Source organism: Thunnus thynnus, chromosome 11, assembly GCF_963924715.1.
Source record: "Thunnus thynnus chromosome 11, fThuThy2.1, whole genome shotgun sequence".
Classification (NCBI taxonomy): Eukaryota; Metazoa; Chordata; class Actinopteri; order Scombriformes; family Scombridae; genus Thunnus; species Thunnus thynnus.
Window position 1 is genome coordinate 14252976 of NC_089527.1, and position 25177 is coordinate 14278152.

The 25177-nt window shown below is 38.4% G+C and overlaps 1 protein-coding gene across 1 annotated transcript; it reads left to right on the forward strand.

Moving 5' to 3' along the window:
• Nucleotides 1–11694: 11694 nt before the first annotated feature.
• pou1f1 (POU class 1 homeobox 1) lies at nucleotides 11695–24610 on the forward strand. The gene is made up of 7 exons (XM_067602635.1): nucleotides 11695–11949; nucleotides 13627–13788; nucleotides 14274–14372; nucleotides 21497–21760; nucleotides 21943–22107; nucleotides 22845–22905; nucleotides 23003–24610. Exons 1-7 carry the CDS (start codon nucleotides 11814–11816, stop codon nucleotides 23241–23243), a joined length of 1128 nt encoding a protein of 375 aa, XP_067458736.1. The 5' UTR covers nucleotides 11695–11813; the 3' UTR covers nucleotides 23244–24610.
• Nucleotides 24611–25177: the final 567 nt, after the last annotated feature.

The window sequence follows — 25177 nt, forward strand, 5'->3', positions numbered from 1 at the left end:
TTTGAAATTACAAGGGACATTAAAAGGATTCAATCTGTTGCCGGCCATAAAACTAAAACTGTAAACTGAAAGACATTAAAGCGCTCTGTAGAAGGGGGAACTGCAGAGTCGGGTGACAATTCTCACCATGGCATCCTCTTGGTTGGTCCAACTCTATGAACGAACTTTTTCACATTACAGTGCAGCTTTAAAAAAATTATTATCACCAATAATTGTTAAGACTGTAAAAAAGGACATTGAAATTGAGTGAGATGAATGGCTCAGTCGTTGTCGCCAACTTCTCTGCCTGCCCTTTGTGTAGACTATTTAAAAAGCTAAAATGTAAAAAGAAAAAAAAAGAAAAACCCTCAAGAATTGACATTTTTTTTATGTAAACACAAACTACCACGCCTGGCAGTGCTGCACTGTCTTTTACACATTTACTCATTGCTATGTAGCTCAGCAGAATGAAACAGGCAAACAACTTTTACAACTGCATCAGACATGATAGTATGAGTTGTTGTCTGTCAGAGAGGGATAAGCTGCTTGAGCCTTATTCTGCACATCAGCTTTAATGCTTGTACCTGCACATATTACATTGTCTTTTACCGTATGTGAACAGCTGTCAGTAAGTTACACACCTGGGTGGATCCAGATAATAACAAAACGTGAAGCTAACCAGCTTATCAGTGAGACTGTCAGGAGCCTGTCATCATCTAAAATGCATTATAATTGAGCCTGCCAACAACAAATACTCTGATCCCTTGCAAGGATTTTTCCCTCTAACACCAACTCTAATTTCTCTGTGTAATGAACCTCACACAGACAAGCCTGTTGATAAGACCAACAGCAGCGAGGCTGGTGACCCTGCTGAATATGCTGCTTGAACAAATAGACAAAACATGAGGCTGAGGTCTAAGGACTCAGCAGTAACATCTGGTTTAGGAAGTTGCTAACAACATTTGATTCATCTTGCACCATCTCCCTCTTATTTTCTCTCTGTCTTTCTCTTTTTCTTGCCTTTTGTGATTCAGTGCTTGTTGCTCTGTATCCTCCTGGTGGCCAGGTTAGGCAAAAGCTCAATTTACAAAAGGGAGGAACCAGACAGTGAAATTCAATTTGAAAGTTGAATGCACACTTGGTGATACATTTTGCCTATAAATCCAGGAACTGCCAGAACAGAGCAAATATTTACATATTATATAGTGTGAAGTGTAACTTGAGTAGGCCTGTTCCAGCATCAATTCACTCTTCTATCGGTAAACCTATAAACAAATCCTTAGTCATGCTGCCATTTACCCTCTCTCTCTCTCTCTCTCTCTCTCTCTCTCTCTCTCTCTCTCTCTCTCTCAGCTGTCATCAGCTAACACAGAATATTGCTGAGCTTGAAGACCATATTTCTTTATTGATCAATTTAAAGAAGATGAGTGGCCACTTGACACAATGGCAGAAACAGCATCTAAGCTGACAAACAATGATACCACTCTTCCCGGGCATGGTCCAAATGATATCAGAGAACTCAGCAATAGTCCATTTAATGAGGAACAGTGGCCAGAGCTTGGAGCTCAACCGAAGATCGATGCTACACCAGCTGCCACTGATCCATGGGCTGTTGTTAAGAGTCGATATGTAAAAAATATCTATGTCATCTCTCCTGCCTCACTGGGCCACCTGTGGCTGGCCAACAGGTACCAGGCTTGAGGATCAAGAGAATCCTCATCACATTCCCCTTACTGAGCCCTTGTCAGGTGTATACCGTATGTCCCCTGTATGCTATATCTGATTTTTTAAAGAAAGAAGATGGGAAATGGGATGATGGGGAGATTGAGTTAGATTTTCGTTGACCTATGCCGTTTGCATCCTTTTTTTGTAACCAGAAGAGGAGATAGGAGGAGAGTAGAGGAAAGGAGGAGGAGAGGAGGAGATCATCACACAGACAGACACTGAGACAGTCTTAGAGAGCAGAGGAGAACAGGAGAGAGACAGTCAGACAGGAAAGAGACAGCAACTGGTGTGTGTGTGTGTGTGTGTGTGTGTGTGTGTGTGTGTGTGTGTGTGTGTTTTAGAGATGCACTGATACCGATTATGGATATTCATCCGATACTGACTCAAACAGCTGGACTGGATATCAGTGACAATGGGCTGATCTGGTATTGGATACCATTATTTTAATAAAAAACAATTTAGTCAATTTTTCTCTTTATATTTATTTGTTACATTTTGTTTAGTCTATTTTTGTTTCAGCCTCTGGTTTAAATGTCTATCTTTATTCCAGTGTTGTCATTAAGAGGCTGACTTTGCAGCAGGAATATTGGTCGGCATTCGGCAGGCATGTCATTCTTTATGTCAAGCCTGAGAGAATAATTAATGTCCCATCACTTGAGCCGCTCACTCAGCGGTGAAGAGCTGCTTTGGCTCCCTGCTTCGGTCTCTCTGATTCCACATTAAGGCAAGAGCAGCAATAACCCACTGTTTACTTGATGCCTGTTAATAATGTCCTGGAAAAGCTACCAACATTGCTTCTTAAATACCTCATCATCCATAATATGCTTATTAGATGTGACTTCATCCATCTTCTCAACTTTCTCCAGAGCTGCGGAGTGCTGCGTGAGTGATTCCAAAATCAATCAATAAAAGTCACATCATGAGATGAACTGCACTGTAATCAAGTGTGTTTTTATTTCTGGTCCAATATCCATGTACAGTGTGGGATAGGTCGTTTTAGCAGGCTCCTTAGTTTACATATTTGATTACAGTCCTGTTCATCTCATGATATGACTTTTATTTATTACTCCAATTTATTTTGGAATCACTCACTCTTTTACAGTATAACAGCAATGCCATTCACCCCAGGGTATCCAGTATATACTTTATAGTTCAAATCACACCAAGCACCTGACAATGTGATTCTTGGATCTTCCCATTACCCAATTCAGCTCCACATGCCAATTCCTCAACTCACACTCCTCTGATAATGTGCAACATTCTAATTTTCATCCATACTGTCTCATTAATTTACATAATGCATGCATTGCAGGGTTTCAACCTAGAGCGATCCACCGCAGGAAGCTGCCATCTACCTCATGACAATTAGGCAAAGACAGAGGCCTAAAGATGCGATCTTAATATTCATAACCCACAGTATCCTTGGTTGCTTCCTTCATATTGAGAATTACCATCTCTATTGTGAAGTGTAACCACAATTTATTTGAAATTGAAATGTTGTCTCAAGTCCCTCCTAGTTATGAATTTTACAAATTAATATTTGATCACAGTCACTGAGACATGAATTCATCTCTCTACCTGTCAAAGCTTGCTGTTCTTATTAAGTCTGTACAAAACGGATTTATTATACTGGGTGACGTTAGCTGTGATTGGAATGATTATGTCTTCTAAACCTTTAAAAGTCTGTGCTGCAAAGCTGGGGATTTATCATCTAGTCACTGACTCAACTACAGTTGTAAATACATGAAGCTTAGTTCAAGATTCGAGATTCAATAACTTTATTGTCCCCAGAGGGCAAATGGTTACACAGCAGTAGTACAACCCAAGAAACAGCGCATGAAATGAAGACAGAACACACACAGAGGGCATAAAAAAGATTTAAAAAAACATGTATACAGGTAAAACAGCTCAAAAGCAAGAAATTCATGTAAAGGTATTGAGATTACATGTTTTCCTTCCTTACTGAATTTACCAGAGGGTAAAAAAGAGTGTTTGTATCTGTTGGTTTTGGCAGTCTGAAAAGAGCCAGAAGGCAAACTATGGAACTCTGGAGGCAGGAGACAGGAGCTGTCTGACAGGATGGACTGTGCCTTCTATAAATGGGACCTATTATGCTCATTTCCAGCTCTATATTTTTATTCTGGGACTCCACTAGTGTAGCTTTGCATGATTCACAGTTAAAAAGAAAAATCTTTATTTATCTTATAGTGGTGCTTTATGCAGCCCCTCAGTTCAGCCTCTGTCTCTTAATAGGCAGTCTTAGCTCTTATCCCTTGAAGGCCCCCCTACCGATGAGCCCAGCGTTCAGAGCAGTCTAAAGCCGGTGCTTTTTGTTCACAGGGATTATTTTATTACATATGTTTATTATTGTTCCATGATTTTGCTGCTTATTTTGACCACTTTGAGATTATAAGATTCATCTTAGACTTTCTCCCTGGACACATGACTGTAGTGTTTTCACAATCCAAATAATTAAATTCCTAATACTATACAGCACTTTAAGGTAAACACAACTCTGCAAGACCTGGAAAAACAACCAGTGCATCACAAATTAACTGAACTCCATACCTACTTTTAATAATAACTACTATGGTTAAAGATCCCTTTTCTGTATATGTACTAAAATTGGGTATAAATCTCATACTACAATAGAAGTACTCCTTCCTTTTCATTAATTTACTAATTTAATCAGATATTTCCTCATTCTGGAAAAAGTTATAACCACCTATTTCAATAATCAAGCTTTTATTCCTCCCTTCAAATTATGTGTGACTTGTCTACACATTATAATTTTTGTTCTTTTTTTTCACTGTTCTCTGTCAAATGCTGAATTCTTTTATTAAGTATTTTTACTTAAAAATAAGTTTCACAGCCTTTTCGACTCTTGGATATGAAGAATGTTTTTTGTCTTACTTATTGTTTCTCTGTTTGTCATGTCTTTATACTGTTTCATTACTTTGTCCTCACTGTGTGAGACAGCAGAAAATCTTCTGGAAAAAACTTTCTAAATTGTGTCTGACCCACAGCTGGTGATGTTTTTCCTGCTTAAAAATTGAAATGAAATGAAATACACTGTAGAAGCTGTGTCTAAAAATGAATAGTTATAGCTACAGTATAATAGTAATAGTAGAGTAATGACCCTGAGGGGTAATTTGTGGTACCATTGGAAGAATAAATACAGGAATGCCAAGACTGCTGCTGCAGGTTACCACAGATACAGCAACCCGGAAGTGTCCAGAATGTTCTGTCATATTGAACAATTTCTTGTCGATTTAAGCATGTTTAGAAGTTTATACTTTTTGATTGACATTTTTATAAATTACTCAGATTTATTGTCCTATTATTACTCAATAAAGGGCAGGTTGGCTTTGAAAACAGCTGAAAATGATGGCAAAAGTAAGTGGCAGCCAAGATTTATAATCCCTCGGTCACCAAAAACATTTGAAACAAAAATGCATTTTTTTTCCTTCCATGCAGACCCTCACTACAGTAATTGAGTATAAAGATGCTTTTCATCCCCAGCAGCTTTTATTTGTGGGCGCCTATAAGGCAAAGCCCTTGTTCAGCACATGAAGGGATAGATGAAAACTCATAAAGCTTGTAGACTTATGGGGAACATGTGTAAACTGCCCTGCCTTGGAGCCTGTTGCCTAGCTGCCGCCTACATCCATTCTGTATGATATTTATTTATTCTTTTTTTGCCAATGCTGAGAGATGAAGTGAATGAAGCTGATTACATCACATGCATGTGTGCATGATGTACTGTACTAGTTCACCCCTTTGCTATTCTGTCTATATTGTTTCTCTCTCTTTCTCATTTACTTCATACTTATTTGAACTTTTTACATCACAACCATAAGGAGGAGATGCATTGTGCATCCAGGACAGGCTAGTTTTTAAGGGGCTACTGGTACACAGCACATGAAGCTCATTATGTATTGAGACAGTTTTCTCTCTATGGAAAACAATACTCACACACACACAGCTGCCTGAGAAGATAGACTCAGTAAGGATTCAAAGCCACTTCAGAGAGGAGGTACAAAAACAAGCATTACTTTCAAATTTGCTGTCAATGTCTTCTGAATCTAGAGCAGTGTATCCTGAGGGCTTTCGGTGTTCTTTTTACTTATATTAATTTATCATATCTAGTCCAGAATAGACCTGTGTGTCACTGCTGTGCCTTCTATATTCTTGTCAGTGCTTTTCAGCAAAGTCATCTATCATTGAGATTTACTTATCCTTCTTTTGTTAGTCCGTTGATTTGTCTTTGAGGCTGTGAGCACTGCAAAGAGCGGAGTGACAGGAAAAAAAAATGTCAAGAAGAGCAGAGTCACAAAGAGCAGTATGCCAGCAGCAGTGTTGACTATGTAAAAACCGAGGGCGAAACCCATCCAGTGCCACAATTGTATATGGATTGTAAAATAAAAGTCTCTTTAAACATTCAGCATGCTGTGCAATAAATATATTTAGCAAGTCCATTAATGTTTGTGTGTTTTTTCAGAAGGAACGCGGGGACAGTGTGTGCTCTCAGACTGAGCCTCAGTGGCAGAATAGAAGCTTTTGGGTTCAAGAGAAATGGAAGATCCTAAGTTCCCAGCTGGAGTTTCACAGTAGGTTTGTGCCATAATGGTATCTTTTTTACAGCATTGCTTTCACTGCTCACTCTTTACAGTGGATTACAATTGCCAGATATGTTAGGTGATGCATGTGCTTGAGTTCACACTTGTATGGTGCTGTTCGCCAAGGACATTTGAAGACTTTGCGTGGTTTATTCGCTTTTATTACCGTGTATGGAGGCTTTTATACAAACTGTGACAAGCGGTGAGGACATAAAATTGAACTGAGAAATTACTGTGAATCAAAGGTTAATTGTCAATATTCAAATGCTTGCTACAGTTCTCATTTGAAGGTTAAGTTAATAATGACTTGTGTGACTGAATGTCTTTCAAATCTTATTCCTGTACACTACGAGAAAATGAGAACTCTTTGAGCAGAGCTGCAGAGAGCATGATGCTGTTCCTCTGCTCTACTGTGTTATTTCTTTATATGACAAACAGATCACTTGATTTTGTATTAGTATATCCATACTGCTCTTAAATGAAAAAAAAAAAAGAAAGAAAATAGATCAATAATATTTCAGGACTAATGGGGTCTCAGAAGATACATAAAACACCTGGCAACAAAGTGATGTGGTCCACTTATACTAAACTGAGACCTGTAAATAAACGAGAGATAATGTTATTTAACTGGCAAATATTTGATGGTGACATTTACTTAATGAAGAGAGATAGTAATCTGCGAGAGACGAGGAAAAGAGATTGAGGAGCCGCTCCTGTTTCCTCCTATGGATGGTTAACCTTTGCTGTTTGAACTAGGTTTGTTGAATATGTTGATGAAATTAGCCCTGTGTGATGCATTTGGGCGGTGTTTGTGCTGTGGTTGGTGAGTCAGGCACAGCTCTGGGCAGATGGTGGTCGGAGTAGTGCATAAGGTGCTCTTGATATTCATCAGGAAAGCTGACCTCTGCCATGATGTATTCATCACGGGGCATACATCACGGCAGGGTATGCCTGCATAATGAAAGGATGCAGAGATTCAAAAACAGGACAAAAGCACTTTTCAGCTCTCTGTCAGCCTCACTCCTACTCCCCCTCTCTCACTCTTCAGTTGGATGAAAACAAGGATATTCTGACAAAATTCAGAGTAAATGTTCATGTAGGTTTGGCGAACGAACACTGATTCAATCTTGGATATTTGAGCAGTGATAGGTCAATCAACAAACTTCACCATTAAAAGAGATAAAAATTCTTTTTAAAGTACAAACCCCAGAAAATATTAAGCTGCACAAAGCTGCAGTTATTTCAGTTATGTTGGCTCAGATAGACCTTTGACATTGAAAAAACACTTTTTTGCTTCACATTACATTAGCTGCTTAAAAAAGTGCAATGCCCAAACTTTTTATTTCCTTCTCTGTAAATCCAACAACTATAAAAGCATCATGAATTGAAAAACTGCTTTACAATTCATTATAATCATGTATAACTCTAAATGCATCATAAAAAGTGGATTCATCATCACTTTTAATTGACATTTTAATTGTTAGATAACCATTTGTTGACTAATTATTATGTAAAACAATAATCTGCTTGAGAGCCACAGTGTTCTCTGTAAATATCTCTTTACTAGCTTTAAAGTTATATGCACCATTACACCTAAACTGAAGAATCCATGTTAATGTTTAAAACACAGCTCCATGTATTCAGCCCGATTGTTTTGGCATCTTTGGAAATGTTGAGATTTTGATAATAATTTCACATGAAATTCTGGGGCTGAGCTAAAAATTTTCATCTATATTTATTATTTGTCTGTGACTACCATATACTTTATTACGTGCGCACCAAAAAAGTAGGGTATTTACAGCACTTTTGAGGTAGAAGAATACCACAAAATCATATCTGAAAGCTACAAAAAAAAACACTCAAGAAATTTGCATGAAAGTAGCATCACTGCAGAGGTTCTGGATGTTAGCAATCAGTATTTGTCCATAGGGAATACCACTTCTACAGAAAGGTCTTAGTTATTAATAATTTATTTACATTGTAACAAATATACCATATATATTTGATAATTCTCTCTTTTTGCTGCGCTGACATACTGCATCTTCCCATTTGTAAAATACAAATGAGCAGGCCATTAAATTGTATACCAAATATGTCATATTGTGTTGTTTACTGTAGCTGTATGTGGTGTAAAAGGTCAAGACATTTTCTGCACACAAACACACAAATGTGGGCAAGTTTATTATATATCAGGATGAGCCTCCTGAGATGCACCGTCTCATTTCACACATGCACATCGACACTTGCAAACACACACTGTCCACCTGGTACACTGTACGTATACGGATGTGATACCTGTGAGAATGTGTCACGGTGCTCTGTTCCCACTGCATCGGTAGATGGATCAGTGGTCTTTGGTGTGTGTGTGTGTGTGTGTCTGTGTGTGTGTGTGTGTGTGTGTGTTTTGCGGAAAGGGATATGTATCTACATATGCCTACTCATGTTTTTGTGCTTGTTACTGCATGTTTTATAGTCTGAATGAGATACAAGAGTCATAGTCTGTTTGTCAACATTTTAATATTGTATTTACGTGTGTGTTGGTGTGTGTTTGTGTGTGTGTGTGTGTGTGTGTGTGTGTGTGTGTGTGTGTGTGTGTGTGTGTGTGTGTGTGCGTGTGAAGGGGAGGGAGAAGGGGGATCCAGGACAGGTGCTTTAAAAGAACCCCTTTGACTCATGGTCTCTTCACTAATTAAGTTTAACCTCTTTATGTGCATATGTGTGTGTGTGTGTGTGTGTGTGTGTGTGTGTGTGTGTGTGTCTGCTTATCTATCCATGGGAAAGGTTTGCCTTTTGCACTCCCTCGCCCTTTGGTTTCTTATTTTACTCCTCTAAAAGCACATTTAGTCTACACAAGTTTGATCCAAGCGCTGTGAAGCTTCCATTTGGTGTTTTTTGAAAATCTCAAATTTCACTATATGACATTCAACCATTTTCACTCCAATAATTGTAGTCCCCGTATGTGCAAGTATTTTGTGTTTCTTCTGGAATTTTGCAGAGTATTAAGTCAAACTGTATCATATCTATATCTGACACAATACTTACTGGATGATGTCTGATCAATATGTTAAACATGGGAACTACAGATGATATTTTAAAGGGAGATTTTCTCAATTATAGTTCACTTTTATGTTGTGGATACATTAACCTTGAGTCATCCTTACAGGCTGTTATACCGTAAGATCTTTATGTTTAAGGTTGATCTGTACATTTATCAGTCAAAATGTTATACCAAGATGATATCTAAAAAAGGAAATGATAGGAAAAGTAACTATAATTCATTCACAATTTTTCATCGTTTACCAGCAAGTATAAATGCTTATTGATCTGATGTATTTCATTGAATTCTAAAGGGTTGGATAATTATTTTAAGTATCTGCAGCACAATTTTGGGAGATTTACAACAGTGTGCAGATTGCTATAACAGAGGTGGCTCAATCTCAGTGTGCAAAAATAAGCCTGCATTCGCCAGCTGGGAAGATGGTCTTTAACCTGAGTGGGAGTTGCTGGCTGAAATGAAAAGAACAGAGAAAGTATTTTAAGGAATATTATTCATTGTCACACATTGCATTCAGTTGTCTTCTTAATACTAAAGATTCAGTTCATTTTGATTTGCTTGGCTTCTTATTACAAAGGCTCATCGTGTGTGTGTGTGTGTGTGCTTTTTTTTTTTTATCAAACATCTGATGTAGGATTCACATCTAACAAGGTTGCATATTGAAGGGGAGATGGAAAAAATCTCCATATCATCAGCATTTGGATTTAATGTCTTCATTGCATTCATGATTCGACATGTTAGCCACAGTTAACAGCGGTTCTTTGAAATGGACCTTTACTTTCAAGATTCTAGCATGTAAATTGGCCAATTTTAAGCTCAACTTTTGGGCTTTTTAACAGAATTAAATTTCTTTACCCTACACATGCGTGAATGAATCAACTCAGCAATCTAAATAAAACATGAAAACCTGCATTTTGAGAATAGACATTGTCAAAGAACTAAATACATCCAGTCCAAATTTACACTGTGTGCTTAAGCAAGTTGAATCGTGCCTGCCACCCACACGCTATTTTCCACCTGCTGCCCACCTACATCAACAATAGTGAAGTAGAGCCCAGGATAAACACAAATACAGACACAACAGAGTGCACATGGTGGCCACGCTCTTCAGATTAACCCTCATCCTCCCTGATGAGACCTGTTGTTTTTACCTGAAGCACTCGACATTTGACACAATATGGACACCATACAGAAACAATAATAGCCTCTTCTTCCACTCTGAAGAACATCAATTTTGGTTGTGTGAGGTCAGAAGCAGGTAAGATAAGGCTAAAGCAGTGCTGCTGACCTCGAGATCAATCCAGACAATCCGTCAATCTGGACGAAAAACATCCAGTTTACACTTAAAACTTTGATTTTCCAAGTCTGCACAGTTTTCTGAAGCATTGGCTGAAGATGCACTAATGAAAAGCAGTACAGACTAATTGTTTTGAGAAGATTTGCAGCAACTGTTAGTTATTATCACAAGACACTAAAATGAGTCTTTGTTATGTTAAAGAGCATTGTTCACTTCACTTACCCATTGCTATTACAACTCAACCCTGTAATCAGGGAGAGGGACGGAGAGATAGCGAGAGGAGGGGGAGATCGGGTTTCTCAGCCGCTCTGTACCCTAATCCTGGATTTGGAGACGGGATGAGAAGAACGCAGGTAAGGACAAACACAAGTAATAACAGCACTGACATGGGATTGGTAGGTGGGGGTGAGCAGCTTGATAGGAAATAGGGGGCCTCATAGGTTGAGAGAGGGGTGGTTAGTTAGGTAGGTGGGTGGGGTATAAATACCTGCAGTAGACAAGGACGCAAAATGCTGAGGGTATGACAGACATTGGCTTACCTGCATTTAGGATAGAGACAAAGAGACAGGGACATGCAGGGTAGAGGCCCTAATGAGAGAATTCTCAGAAAATGAGAGACACCTTTCAGCAAATATATAAGAAGCCCATCACTATTCATCCTCAAGGGTCTTAGCTGAGGGTACAGTTATGCTTAGAACGGTGGAAAGTACTGGCTTCAGTGCTTTTTGAGAAAACAGGTAGCCTATCACAGTTTTTTACCTGCATATTCTCAAGGGACTGAGAGTTATGCTTGACTGAGCCAAACAGGAGAGGACAAGACAAGAAGGCGGCATAAAAGGTGGAAGAAGAAAAGACACAGCGAGGAAAAAAGAAGAGAAGGCCACAGAACACAAGACGAAGACAAAATATGACAAAAAGGCAAGACAAATTAATACAACACTGACAGACACTAAAAAAGAAAGACAGGGACAAATTCTAAGAGGAAAGTAAAAGAGCAAGGAGAGCAAAAAAGCAAGAAGAGTAACAGAAGTTCAATGGGAGATAACTCCTAATGAAACAAGAGCATTCAAGAGAAGGCAAGGTACAAAAAAAGTGAGGACAAGACACCAGATAAAGGACTATATCACACTTCAAAAGAATGGCATCTCAGGCCTTCAGTGCCGACTCTTTCACCTCCCTGGCAGGAGATTCACCCTTGCCCATCTTCATGCACCACACCTCTACCAGTGACTGCCTGCCAGCCACATCGCATGCTCATAGCATGGTTTCTGCAGGTAAACCGATCTCAACGGGTCTTCTGTTCTGTAATGTTTAACATATTTTCTTCTGTATTAGTGTCCCGTCATGTGCTTGACCTTTAACTCATGAATGGAAGCTTATGGTGCCTTAATAATATGACCCATAAACCGCATAGTGCTGTTATGGACTTTAAACCTCAACTGCGGGAAGACAGCCCTCAAATAACCACCGCAATCTTCCCCTTCAGTCTTGTGAAGCAAGAAGAAAAAAGGGTATTGGCATTGTGCCGTTTCCTCCATAGATGAGAGCATCCTGGGGGTATTTTGCTCGATAGAGAGTATATTATTTATTTTATAGGAGGTCCCTTGGGTTCTGCAGTTGAGTCATGTCTCATGTTGGGCCATACATTGCACCTACAGGCCTATAATTGATCCAAGTGTGTTCGGTCCTCCCACTAATGCAGCCTTATAAAGGCGCAGTTGCATTTCCAGGCAACGAGGAGGATGAATTGGATTGAAAAATACATTTATTCAAATCCAGTCCAAATTATGTAAATGTATCTAATCAGCTGGTTTAGCCCAGCTGTCTCTACTCAGCGGATAATTGCTTTGAGGATATGTTATCAGTATATGGCAAACTCCCCAAGGTCTTCTTCACAACTGTAGAGGAAACTTCCTGCTGGTGCCTGCTGATTGTTATAAGCTTAGAATAGACTGAAAAGGATCACACAGGACATTAGTCATACAAAATATTTATATAGTAAGGGGTTATCCTGTGAAATCGATTTTGCTACTCACAGTACTGTACTGTACTGGAGGAATTATGGGGGATGGTGCTTTGCTACAATCACATATTAGCCTGTCCTGTATTTGATTGTTACCACAGAAATGTGGCCGTCTAATATTAAGACAAAAGATAAGTAAAAAGCCATAATTACAGCAGGACTTGACCTCAGGTGGCACAGCAAAGCTTTATAAGTTTGTTTTTTTATTTGTTTTTTATAAATTCATGTCTGTGATGTCTGTGGTACTGCATGTCGACATTACCAGTGTGCATGCATTAGTTAGTGCTTGGAATGAACTTCAAACTGCATAAAAAAGATAAAAACATGAATAATTATGTAATTAGCAGAGGACATGACCAGAACAATGTTCAGCTATCTTTAAATACATTTAGCAGAGGACAGCATTCATGACGGGATGTAATACAGTTTTCTTAAAAGAGCAATCTTCTAACCTGGAATTTGTGTTATATTAATTTAAGCTGTTTAAATGTTTGTTTCCATATAAAGGTAGATTTCCCTGATTTTAGAATCTGATGTTTTGGACTGCCACTTTTTCCATGTTCATATAAAGATAATCCAGCGTTCAGCTCTACAGTAGCTGACGTTTCTCTTCAGTGTCTACTTACTAAAGAGTAAATGTGTTCAAATCAGACTGTAACCACATCTTTTTTTCTGTCTGCACTAGCATTAGACAGAAAAGATACAGATACAGGTTTTCTATATAAAACTCAAATATTACCCATCATCATTATCATCCTTGTGTGATAAAATGAAGCTTTATGTATGAGGAGGAATCAGGGCTTTGAGTCTAAATTGTTTATGGACTGTACTGAGCAGTACTCAGATCAGATCCCAGATAACATGTATCTCAACTGATGGTTTTGTTTTGTTCTTTTGGTTCGATTGAAACCACATTTGTCTCCATCAGTGTCGTCGGGGCTTTCCCTGGGTCAGCCCCCCAAGCGCTCACACATGAATCTATCCACCTCCTCACTGGGCAACGCTCTCGGCAACAGCCCCCCCAGCCTACATTACCCAGTCACCCCCTGTCACTACAGCAATCAGCAGGCCACCTATGGCATTATGGCAGGTAAGTGGTGGTGGTATTTGTGACAACTAAGCAATTTATCATGAACAATTCTGATTATTAGTTAATCTATTAAGTCAAGTTATCAAGCAGAAATGAAAACTATTCTTTTGCTCCAGCATCTCAAATGTAAGGATGTTTGGCTTTTTTCTGTCTTATATCATTGTCTGTTGATGTTTTCACTATTTTCTGACATTTTATGAACTAAAGATTAATTAATACATTAAAAAAAAGAAGTAGTGTGGTTTGTCTACTATGCAGGGACACTGAGTTCACATGTAGACACCACATCAGTATAATCATACTATTCTCCAGGTCTGGTGCTTGCAATAAAAATATAATCTTGTAGAAAAAAAATGGTAATGTGCCATGTTAAAGTTTTTGAAGATTATTATTTTGCAGACAATTCAATATATATATATATATATATATATATATATGGTAATGATGATGGAGTAAAGATAATAAAGGCCTCTCTCTCTTTGTAGCTCAGGAGATGCTCTCTGCCAGTATTTCTCAGACTCGTATCCTGCAGACATGCGGTGTCCCTCACCCTAACATGGTGAGCGCTGCAAACCCATTGCAAGGTAATGTTCACATACACACACTCACTATCAGTCTCTTTCTCTGTCTCTCGCTCTCTCTCTCTCTCTCTCTCTCACACACACACACACACACACACACACACACACACACACACATTTAATCATTGACCAAATGGAGCAGACATTTTGTTTATTTCCATTTAATTTCCATTTATTTCCATTTTAAATCCGCTATCAGTTAAAATCAATTTCAGACTTGATTACCTTGCCTAATGCTTCGAGCTCTTTAATGCTCTTGTTAAACATAACTGTCAAAAGCGACGTGCCGCTTCCTCCCCCTCCTGCAGAGAGAGAAGAAAAATGAACATAGAAGTGTGACTGTGAAAATTCACAGCAGGAATGGAATTGTATTGAATCTGTGTAAAGAAGTAATTAATTCGTTATGGCACAAGATTCAGGAGCCAAGGACCAGGTCAGTGATCAGTATTTATATTAATGACTTTTGACATTCAACACTGAAGTTCCAACTAGACCAATCAAGCAGAGCAGTTTGTTTTTTTTAATAGAATTTGACACAACCGCCTAATTCAAACAAAAGCTTCCTCAACCTGTATTTATATTACAGCTTGCAAGTTTGGCCAGCACCAACAAAACATTTCATACTAAAAGCTAATGTGCCAGAGCCGAAAGAGAGATACTGTTGAGTGGAGTCATTTTCTTTACAACACATTGTTGAATAATGTTGCTGTACTATTGCAGATTGCTGTAGATGTTGATGCTGCACACAAAGCTTGGTGGTATAGATCTGTTATTCAATACCAAAGGACAAACACAATCAAAAGAACACCTATTTTTTTTGTTTGGTTGTTTGTTTGTTTGTTTTCGACCAAGAATATACTATGCAAGTAAGATTAATTTGATACCAACACAGTTTCTGTGCTCCAGACAATAGGAAACACCCAGACACATTCATCAAATAGAATCTATTAGACAGACAGAATGAAAAGGTGAAGAAAATAAATGATTTATTTGTTAAAGAAAGTATGACTGAACTATTTCCAGCTGATTTAACCAAGTTGGGGTGCATACAGACCAAAAAGACTATGACCTAAGCTTAGTGGCACAACACAATTAATATTTGCAGATGTGGTGGTAAAATTGCTTCTTTTAACAGACAAAACTGCTAAAAAGTAGGATCTTAACCACTCGAGTGATATTGACCCACCCCTGTAAATGGTATAATGAAATTGACTGGTCCACAGTGTCAAAGGCTATGCAAAGATACATTAGGATTAAAATTAAACAGCCGCCTACGTTTAAACATCATTTGTCACTTTAATGAACTCTGTTTCTGTGCTGTCAAGGGATCAAAAGGCAGACTGAAGGTATCACAAATATTACTGTCATTGAACTTTATAGTAATTGTTTGCAGCTTTTGTCTACAGCCTTATAAAAAAATGACAATTCATATATGGCAGGGTAATTATTTAAGACAAAGGGATGTGGATTAGCTTGAAATACGCATGAACAACTTAATGACGAACTTACCAATTGTATTAAAAACCTCCATTACACATTTAGCAGAGGCTGGTGCGTCATATCAAGTGTGTATGTGGTGTAATTCATGTGAGAAACTGCCTCTGATGAATCACAAAATGAAACTTGCTCGAAATGACAACAGCACGCAGCAGAAGGATATCTGAGAGAAAAGGGCAGTAACAGTGCTAATAGCATTAAACAGAACTCTATAATTTTGTGAGCTTGATGAAACAAGGTCAGAAGAGAAGCTAGCCCTTTCATCTTTAAAGCTGCTCTAATCCATTTTTTATAACGAACAATAAATAAAAAGAGTAAGTGTAATGTGAAAGGTGTTGATTTATGAACCCACAGAGAATTATCAAGTCTGTAGCTCCCCTCGGCAATATGAAATTTTTTAGCTTCTTTCACCTCGTTTTAAATTTTACAGTCGTTAACTCAGCTCTCATCAAAATCTTTTCCAACAGGTAACAGTTTCCAGCAAAAACACTCTGAAAAACCCTTTCTACTTGTCCAACACCAAGAGACAGTCACAATTAATGACTAGCTAATGAACATAGTGGTGTATTTAGCAAGTAAAGAGCAGTTGATAGAGTCCAAAACCAATTAACCCTGGAATCTTTGAATTACTCTGAGGTCATGCTTCAATCAGTAAATACTGCAATATCGATGTGCTATTTAAATATATGACCATTATCATTACTTACAGACTCAGTTAACTGTCAAAAAACAGCCTTTACCTCCCTTAACATATATGAAACTAATTAAAGCGTAGATAATTTAAAAAATGCATAAGAAAGTCATCCTCGCCTAATGTGACTAATCTGCCACTTTATATTACTTCATTAATGTAAGTGTAATGTAATGTAAGGCATATCTAATGGAACAATAAATTCAATGAGCAAAATCAGCATAATCGAAAAAGCCACCGACGTGCACATTTATGAGAATAAGTAAAACTAGAAAATACAATATTTTATAGCAAAGTTTATAACAGAACAAAATGCTCTTTCCAATTTTAAATTAATATTCCAACCACTTTGTATTTGAAAAAAAGAGCTAATAAATGAACGGGTTATTATCAGCTGCCATTGAATTGACAAAACGGGTAAAGTTTCTGTCATCCGTCACTCACTGTTGATTGGGCTGCAGGGGAGGGGCGCATCAAGGCATCAGCAGCAGAAAATTGCTAGTTTCAAAGTCCATCATTTCTTGCACTGTAATTGGAAGAAATGCACCATTTCATAAAAATCAGAAACACATAATTGCCTAAAAGTTGAATTTCGGCCAGGAAACATAGTACCAAGCTGGCAAGAGATGGCCTCAACATCTATAAGCATCTCGGTTTTTCACAGTCAGCATGAGGTTCAGATTGAAACATGAGGATTTATTGGAGATTTAAAAAAGTAAAATATATCTCATGGGGCAGACTCTTGTGATTCTTCCTTTCCATTTTTTCCAAAAGTTTACTGTTTGTAAAGGACCAATGTGTAGGACTTAGTGGCATCTAGCAGTGAGGTTACAGATTGCATCCAACTGAATACACTCCCCTCCCCCTCCCCCTCCCCCTCGTCTTCCAAGCATGTAGGAGAACCTACAGTGGCCTTGAAGCTTGTGAAAGGCTCTCTCTAGAGTCAGTGTTTGCTTTGTCTATTCTGGGCTACTGCAGAAACATGGAAAAGGACCCAGATATAAAGGGCTCATTCTAAGGTAACAAAAACACAACGATTCTTATTTTCAGGTGATTATACACTAATTAAAACATACTTATGAATATTAATTTCCATTTCTGCCAAGTCCGCTCCGCTAGATGCCACTAAATTCTACACAGTGCACCTTTAAAACAGGACTATATTTCGTTGTATACTGGCACTTTTACAGGATCTCCTGGACAGATTTCTTAGCAAAAGCCCCCAAACAGTGAGATCCTTGCACATACTTACAGCATTATATAACTGCAAATAATACTAATGTTGTCTGATGTTAAATGGATGTGTAAATAGGTTTGTTCTCCAATACTTCTGCTATAACAACTCAAGTTGTTTGCTTTCTCTGCTCAGCATAAAGCTGCTGATGCTGCTATCGTACACCCTCAACAGCTTGAGGTTCACTGTCCATGAACCCATAAGCTTGTGAAGTACGTTCACAAACCCACTTCTGTTTTGAAAGGGGCATGCTCAACAGTCTGTCTCCATAGCACACAAACAACTGCTGTGTGCACTGTAGTATATATATATCTAATTTTTCCCAGAGTGATGAGGAGAACAAAATGTCCTTAGCTGAATCATCCAGGATCTAAAAGCACTTTTGATGTTGTCAGGACTGAAGAGATTTGCTCCAAACCCCTTCTTACCAATAGAGAACAAACATATGTGCACAGGGCCCTCACTGTCTTTTCTGATGTTGATGTTAACAGTGGTATCCTAATGACAAAATGAAAGGCACATCTGCCCATTAGGCTAAAATGTTTGTTTGGAAAGGCTTTGAAAGCTGGAAGAAATTGCCACAGATAAGGGACAACATATACCGTACCTGGAAAATATCTCTATATCTATATTAGCCTTAAGAGGAAATACAAGAGAGAGAGTCCAACCTCTCCCCAACACCTTCAGTACAAGAGAAAATCACTGATGCATACGGTTTTGGTGTAGAATGAGCCACTTTGCTCCTCAGCTAGTGAATGGAGCTGACAGTTCAGCAGTTCAATGACAGTATCCTTTTCTCCAATCCGCTTTTGAAAACCCAGCCAGTTTGTTGTGCAGCATGACATGGTACAGGGTGATTGTGAGGGCTGTTACTGTATTTAGTATTCTGTCAGTGTATTCTAGCTGTAGCACCTATAAAAAGATTGTTTTAATACCCACCCAATTTCTTTAAAATAGCTATAATAGATATTTTATGATACCAATGTACAAAATGACTGTGTGTAATGTGAGTGGTGATGAAGAGAATTATCGTCCTCCCATTTACATAGTTTAATAGAGTTTCCGTTTATTGTTTAGCTGTCCAGCTAAAACTTTACTGTTTTGTTTCACTCTCGCTGCTCTCATGGTGTTGTTTTTTGACCACAGCGGGCAGCAACATAAAATCCACTGTACAGTGGAGCACCAAACTGCAAACAGACACAGTTAGCAACTAGCTGGTGAACATAGTGAAGCATTTAGCAGCTGAAGAGCCAGATATTTCCCTCAGGAGTTGGTGGAGACAAAACAGACTTTGGTTTCATGATAGTGGCCCATAGTTTTGCTATTATTTCAATTAGAAACGTTCCATCATCCACTTACATGGCTGGAAACCTTATTTCGACACAGCAAATGAAATCTTGGATAAAGGGTAACTTGATCATATGAGCAGACGGTCACACTGAGCCTGATAGCATCCGGCTACACAACACAAGAGCCACAGATTCTGAACAACAACCCACAGTAGCTTTCCTGCCACAGTCTCCTTCTTATCTAACTTACTAACATGAACACGTCTTGTCCTGCACCTTATCTTGTTGAACGAGCCACCAAACAAACATTTGCCATGTAAAAGTGCGCAGCTCACGTTGGTCAGTTAGCAGGCTAGATAGTGAATTAGCTGCTCAGCTGCACCACATTACAGAATGCTAACATAGCTGAAAATGTCACTTCGGATCTGTTACATGCTGGTTTGATCATTGCTCTTGTTAGAGACACACTGTCTGTCCATGACTTGTAGCTGCGGCATTTTACTTTATTTAATTTCTGTATGGTGTAACAGAAGTAGCCTGCTAGCTAATGTCACAAGCCTCAAGCCAGCTGAGACATGCATGGTGCACTCCTCATTGTGTGGCAGAGTAAGCTGTCCATGGTTAATTAATGCAGGTCACATAGAAGAAGACTAGTTGCAGTTGAAAGTCTGAGCCTTTGGCCTGTTAAGTGTGTGTCTGCGGTGCTGCCGTATTGAGTGAGTCTCAATCAAAGTTTCTCCACACCACAGATGCTCAAGCTGTTGTCAGGCAATATTTACAGCTTTCAAGGTTTCAGATAAAGCATATATGGCAATGACGTCATCTCAAGCTCTATAGAAAAGAGCTATATGTTGTCCCTTATCTGTGGCAATTTCTTCTAAGGAAAAAGAGCTCACTCTGATTGGCTGAGTTTATGGATGTAGAGATGCCCTGGGCAAAATCAATGAGTCATTATACCAACAGAATCCTGTTAAAAGATGAAATCTACAAGTAATAATTTCACTCAGATTAGCTTGTGATACTGGGTTTCCACTTTGGGACTTTGTGTAATATCACTGATCTTTTTTTCTTCTTCTTCTTCTTTTTAAGGAGTTGAGACTAAAACAAGAAATGCTTGTTACCCCTTTCATCACTGAATTTGTAAATTAAGTTATTTCAGCTGTATAATATGGCTTGCACTGCACTGCTATGCCTTTAACACTAGAGGGCGGTGTTGCATTGCTCATTACAGATTCAGCAACGTTGATGTTAGTGAGAGCAAACAATCTTCACAGCAAAGTTTAGAGTGGACATAGACCAATATTTGGCTGCTGTTGGCCTTAAAAGATATCACCTCTTATCTGCTCCTGATATGATGTAGTTTGATTGATTATATTTTGTGAAAATTCATCGATTTAGTTTTTTTCCACTGCAGCTGTGCAAGGGCTGAAATAATCACAAGCATTATCTTCCAAATTACAATTAGTCATCTATCCATCTGGTATTCTGGCAGTCATCTGGTTATTAATGCTGAAATTGCTGCAAAAAAGGAAGAAACAAGGAAAAAGGAAGAAATAGACAACAGCCACCAGCTCCACTGCATCTAACCACTTATCATGAACAGCCACATGTAGAAATATGATGAACCTATTTGAAAAGGTTTTGCAGTGTTTATTCATACTGAAGAAGCTGAACAGTTAATCAATGAATAGGGACGTTTAAACAAAAATGAAAAGTGAACTCAGCTTTGTAAGGAAACACTGAAGCCAAGGATAAGAGGGGTAAGAAGGGTTTTTGGTAAATTATGGGTAAACTGTGGAGATAAATATCTGTAATCAACCCTGTCTCCAAGGTAATAAAATGCCCATCCATTTCCGTGTAATTAATCTGAGGAACACTAGAATGAAAGTTCATTCTTGATGTTAAAAACAGTATGTGGGACAAAATCCTCTCAAATCCATCTACTACCTTTTTTTTCTGAGCCTTCAGCTGCATCTCACATCTCTTCATTGGTATATGGAGCTGGCTCAGGTGTCATTGAGTGACTTAAGTGTGGAACATTAATACAATATTTTGCTCCATACGAGATTTGACTTTTTTCACATCACAGTGATTGTGCTTATAGCTGTCTGATGTAGTGGTGATAGTATATCCGGTTATAATGGAGAATGATACAGTTTTTGACAATGACAAAATTTAATAGGTGGAGGGAATTAAAAAGAAAAATATGAGCTTATGGATAACAGCGGTTTTTATTCTCAGTAGTTCTGTGGGTTTCTCAGGGACATGTCTTTTTTGTGCTGCCGAAATAAAGGCTCTCGGGATACATGTGGGAATAGTGGCCATGCTACTTTCAGTACCCTTCTGACAGTCTGAGGGTCTCCCTTGTGTCTTCTACCAGTTAATTTCCCCCACCTCTCGCTCTCTCTCTCTCTAGGGTCTCTTACTCCTTGCTTGTACAAGTTCCCAGATCCTGGTCTAAGTAGTAGTTCTTGTGCATTAAGCCATGGTTTCTCCTCGCTGCCCTCGGCCCTCCTGTTGACTGATGAGGCCCCTGGGGGCCCGACTGTAGGAGAGATGAAAACTGACACCCAGAGGAAGAGCATGCGGGACCCAGAGGACGCCCCTGCCATGGACTCCCCGCAGATACGAGAGCTAGAGATGTTCGCCAACGACTTTAAAATACGGAGGATCAAACTCGGTGAGTAGGATTACTAAATTATCATCATGATAATAACAGTAATAATAATACTAACTGAAAATGATCCCACTGCACCAATCAGATAGTTGACAACAAAATGTTTCTGTTTGCTCTTGCCTTGCTGCTTCTCAACTTGTGTATTCAATTAAGTATTTCTATTTGTGTTCCCTTTTGACCTTCAGGTTACACCCAGACTAATGTAGGTGAAGCTCTCGCTGCTGTGCATGGCTCAGAATTCAGCCAGACCACCATCTGCCGCTTTGAAAATCTGCAGCTGAGCTTTAAGAATGCCTGCAAACTCAAGGCCATTCTGGCTAAATGGCTTGACGAAGCTGAGCTTGCTGGTGGTGAGTCACACAGATCCACTCCATCAACCCCGATTGCTACTATTACTGGATATCTCATCTTGATATGGTTGATATGTACTGTTTGTTGTAAATACACTTTTAATTTAGTGCAATCAGATCTTCTACAAATTACTGTTTTATTGCCATGATTTTCTTGCAGGATTATGAAGATCTAGGAGCGGCTTGCATGCTGTCTAGGACAGTGGTTCCCAACTTTTTTTCCTTATGACACCTTACAATTAAACAATATCCATTCATGACCCCACATCACATTATGTATACATCACTGAGCTGTGAGCAGCTCCACCAGAGAGTGATTTTCTCTTTTCAGATTGCCTTATTTGAATAATCTTTTAGAGGCTTGAATAGGTAAAACTATCCAGGATTTCACAGGAAAAAGGAAAGATTTAAAGAAAAGTATGGAAAAATGTATTTTTAGATTTATCTTGTGAACTTGGAGGGGTCATGACCCCGATGTTGGGAACCACTGCTCTAGGAAACTTTGACAGCTGAGATATTACATTCTTTAAAAAGATGGCACTGATATTTATTTCAAAGGGCATAGTTAACACAATTACCCATTATAACAATAAGCAATAAAATGCTAAGTCAGTCAAAAGTCCAGTAGGTGAGGTCACATTAGCAATCACTTAGTCAGCCAGTAACTCAAACAGTTAGTCAACTAACCTGTTACTTCGTTCCTGTGGTAACAAAATATTTCTTTAACTTTCCTGCAGCCTTGTACAGTGATAAAATAGGAATGAATGAGCGGAAGAGGAAAAGGAGAACAACTATCAGGTATCATTTAAGGGCAAAGACACAATACAACATAAATCATACAATGATGTTTACTTTTTACAAAGTTAATCTTCTTTTCCCTTGTTCTCCACTGCAGCCTGGGAGCTAAAGAAGCTCTGGAGCGCAGCTTTGTGGAAAAAAGTAAGCCGTCCTCCCAGGAAATAGCCAGAATTGCTAAAGGCCTCCATCTGGAAAAGGAGGTGGTCAGAGTCTGGTTCTGCAACAGACGCCAAAGGGAGAAACGGGTCAAAACCAGCCTCAACCTCAGCTCCTGTCTGACTAAAATTAGCCCAAACTGCATAGCACAGATGAGTAAAACACAAAGGCCAATGACATAATTTAATGAGTATCTGTCCATCTGTCATCTGATGGAAGCTCCTTTCTGAGCACAGCAGGTGAAAATGTATTATTTTTAATGCGGGTTCAGAGGTTATCTGTTGGAAAAACACATTTTGTGAAAGTGTTCATTTAATTTGTAGAGACACCCCTTATTGCAATATGTCCCAGTTTTCTCAATGCAGTTTTAATGTTGTTTTATTTTTTATTCTATTTATTTAAATAGAAGGTTGAAAGAATGTGTCTTAAGAAGTGTTTTAATCTCCCAGAACCCACAAAAACCCAATTTAAAAACATATATAAATGTCAACCCAGCCAGTCAGTTTTTTTTTATATAAAGATAAAAGGTTTTCATTAACTGCATATATTGTGCTTGTTTGACCTGAAGCTACCAGAGCTGACATTTAAATGTACTGAATCTTGGCAGCGCCTTGTTTGCTGTATGTACGCTGAAGCATAACTGAAGGAACCAAATATAATTTAATCCATCAGCACCAGAGTGCAGATGAGTACTGTACCTTTCTAAAAGCAAACAATACTGTCCTTGACTTTTCTCTCTTTTTTTTTTTTAGAGAAGAGAGACATGTTATTGTTGTTGAAATGAAGTGTTTTACATTTACATTAAAGTTTGAGACTCTGTGTGTATGCTTGTGGTTGCATTTGTGTATTTGTGATTAGAGCTGATGTCTGTACATCCTTTTATTAATTACCCATCACTGTCTTATGAAAAATGCCTTATGAAGTTTTATTTGAACCGATATACTATAGTCATGCTCAAAACAGTAACATATTTAAACTTTGACAGACAAATTATTTATTTAAGATCTAATATATTATGTTGATCTACTTTGCTGTGTACAACCCCTTTGATTTATGGTCTGAAGTCAGGGAAATGTGAAACTTTGTGACATTTTTGTCAGCAAATGGATCTGAGAATTTTTTATTTTTTTTATCCCTGTTGTAAGATTGATTCAGTTTTTCATATCAGTGGATGTTCTGTTTTTGTAGTCGCTGCCTGTAGAGCAGTGGATAGTCATGACTCTGACCTGGTTGGGATGACTGATGTGAAATGACTTAATAAAGTGAAGAAACACAATAACACTCCACAAATTCCCTCCTAAGACAGAATCTGGGCCTTTCTATTCAACTTATCATTCAAGGTACAATTAATTGGTGCCTGGAGAGTATAAAAATTAGAATTTCACGTTAAAATAATGCAGAAAATGTGAATTATGTAAAGGCAGATATGCCAGTCAGATAGGTATAAAGTGCCTTTCAGTCAACTTGATTTATATAATTATGCCAAAGACGTATCTGGGTTGCACAAAATTTTCACTTGTACTGAGTAATTGTCACTTTCAGTTCCCAGGCAAAGACAAGTAAATCTGTTTAATTCATTTCTGACAAATAATAAACAAAAACCATGTTTCAAACAGAGCCACATGTGTCATCTCTCATTTTTACTGATGTCATCTCAGCTTATGAATACATATATTTCGGAGAGCAATGTGTGTACAACAAGAATTGTACAACTCATTGGGGTGTCGCGGGAGATTCATAAATAAAGCTAGAAGACAACTTGATCCAGAAACAAGCAGTTCCCACAGTGATTCATGTACAGCTGTCAAACTTGGGTGTTGTCAGGGGAAATAAATGGAGTGTAGTCATCGAACGCTGTCATACTTCTGAGGTGGAAAGTAATAGGCATGATATGCTGAAGAGGAAAAACTACTACATGGAAGAAGCCATAACGTTGGTTTCACAGATGCCTTAATACTGATTCTCTTGAGGATATAAGACCTTGATTTAGAACTTACTCTTGGTATTTTCCCCTAACTTTACGTTTACATAATGTTTACATAGTTTATATATTTAGAGAACTTTGTGGCCATATCACCTATTTAATTTTACAAGATGTGAATGACTAATCACACTT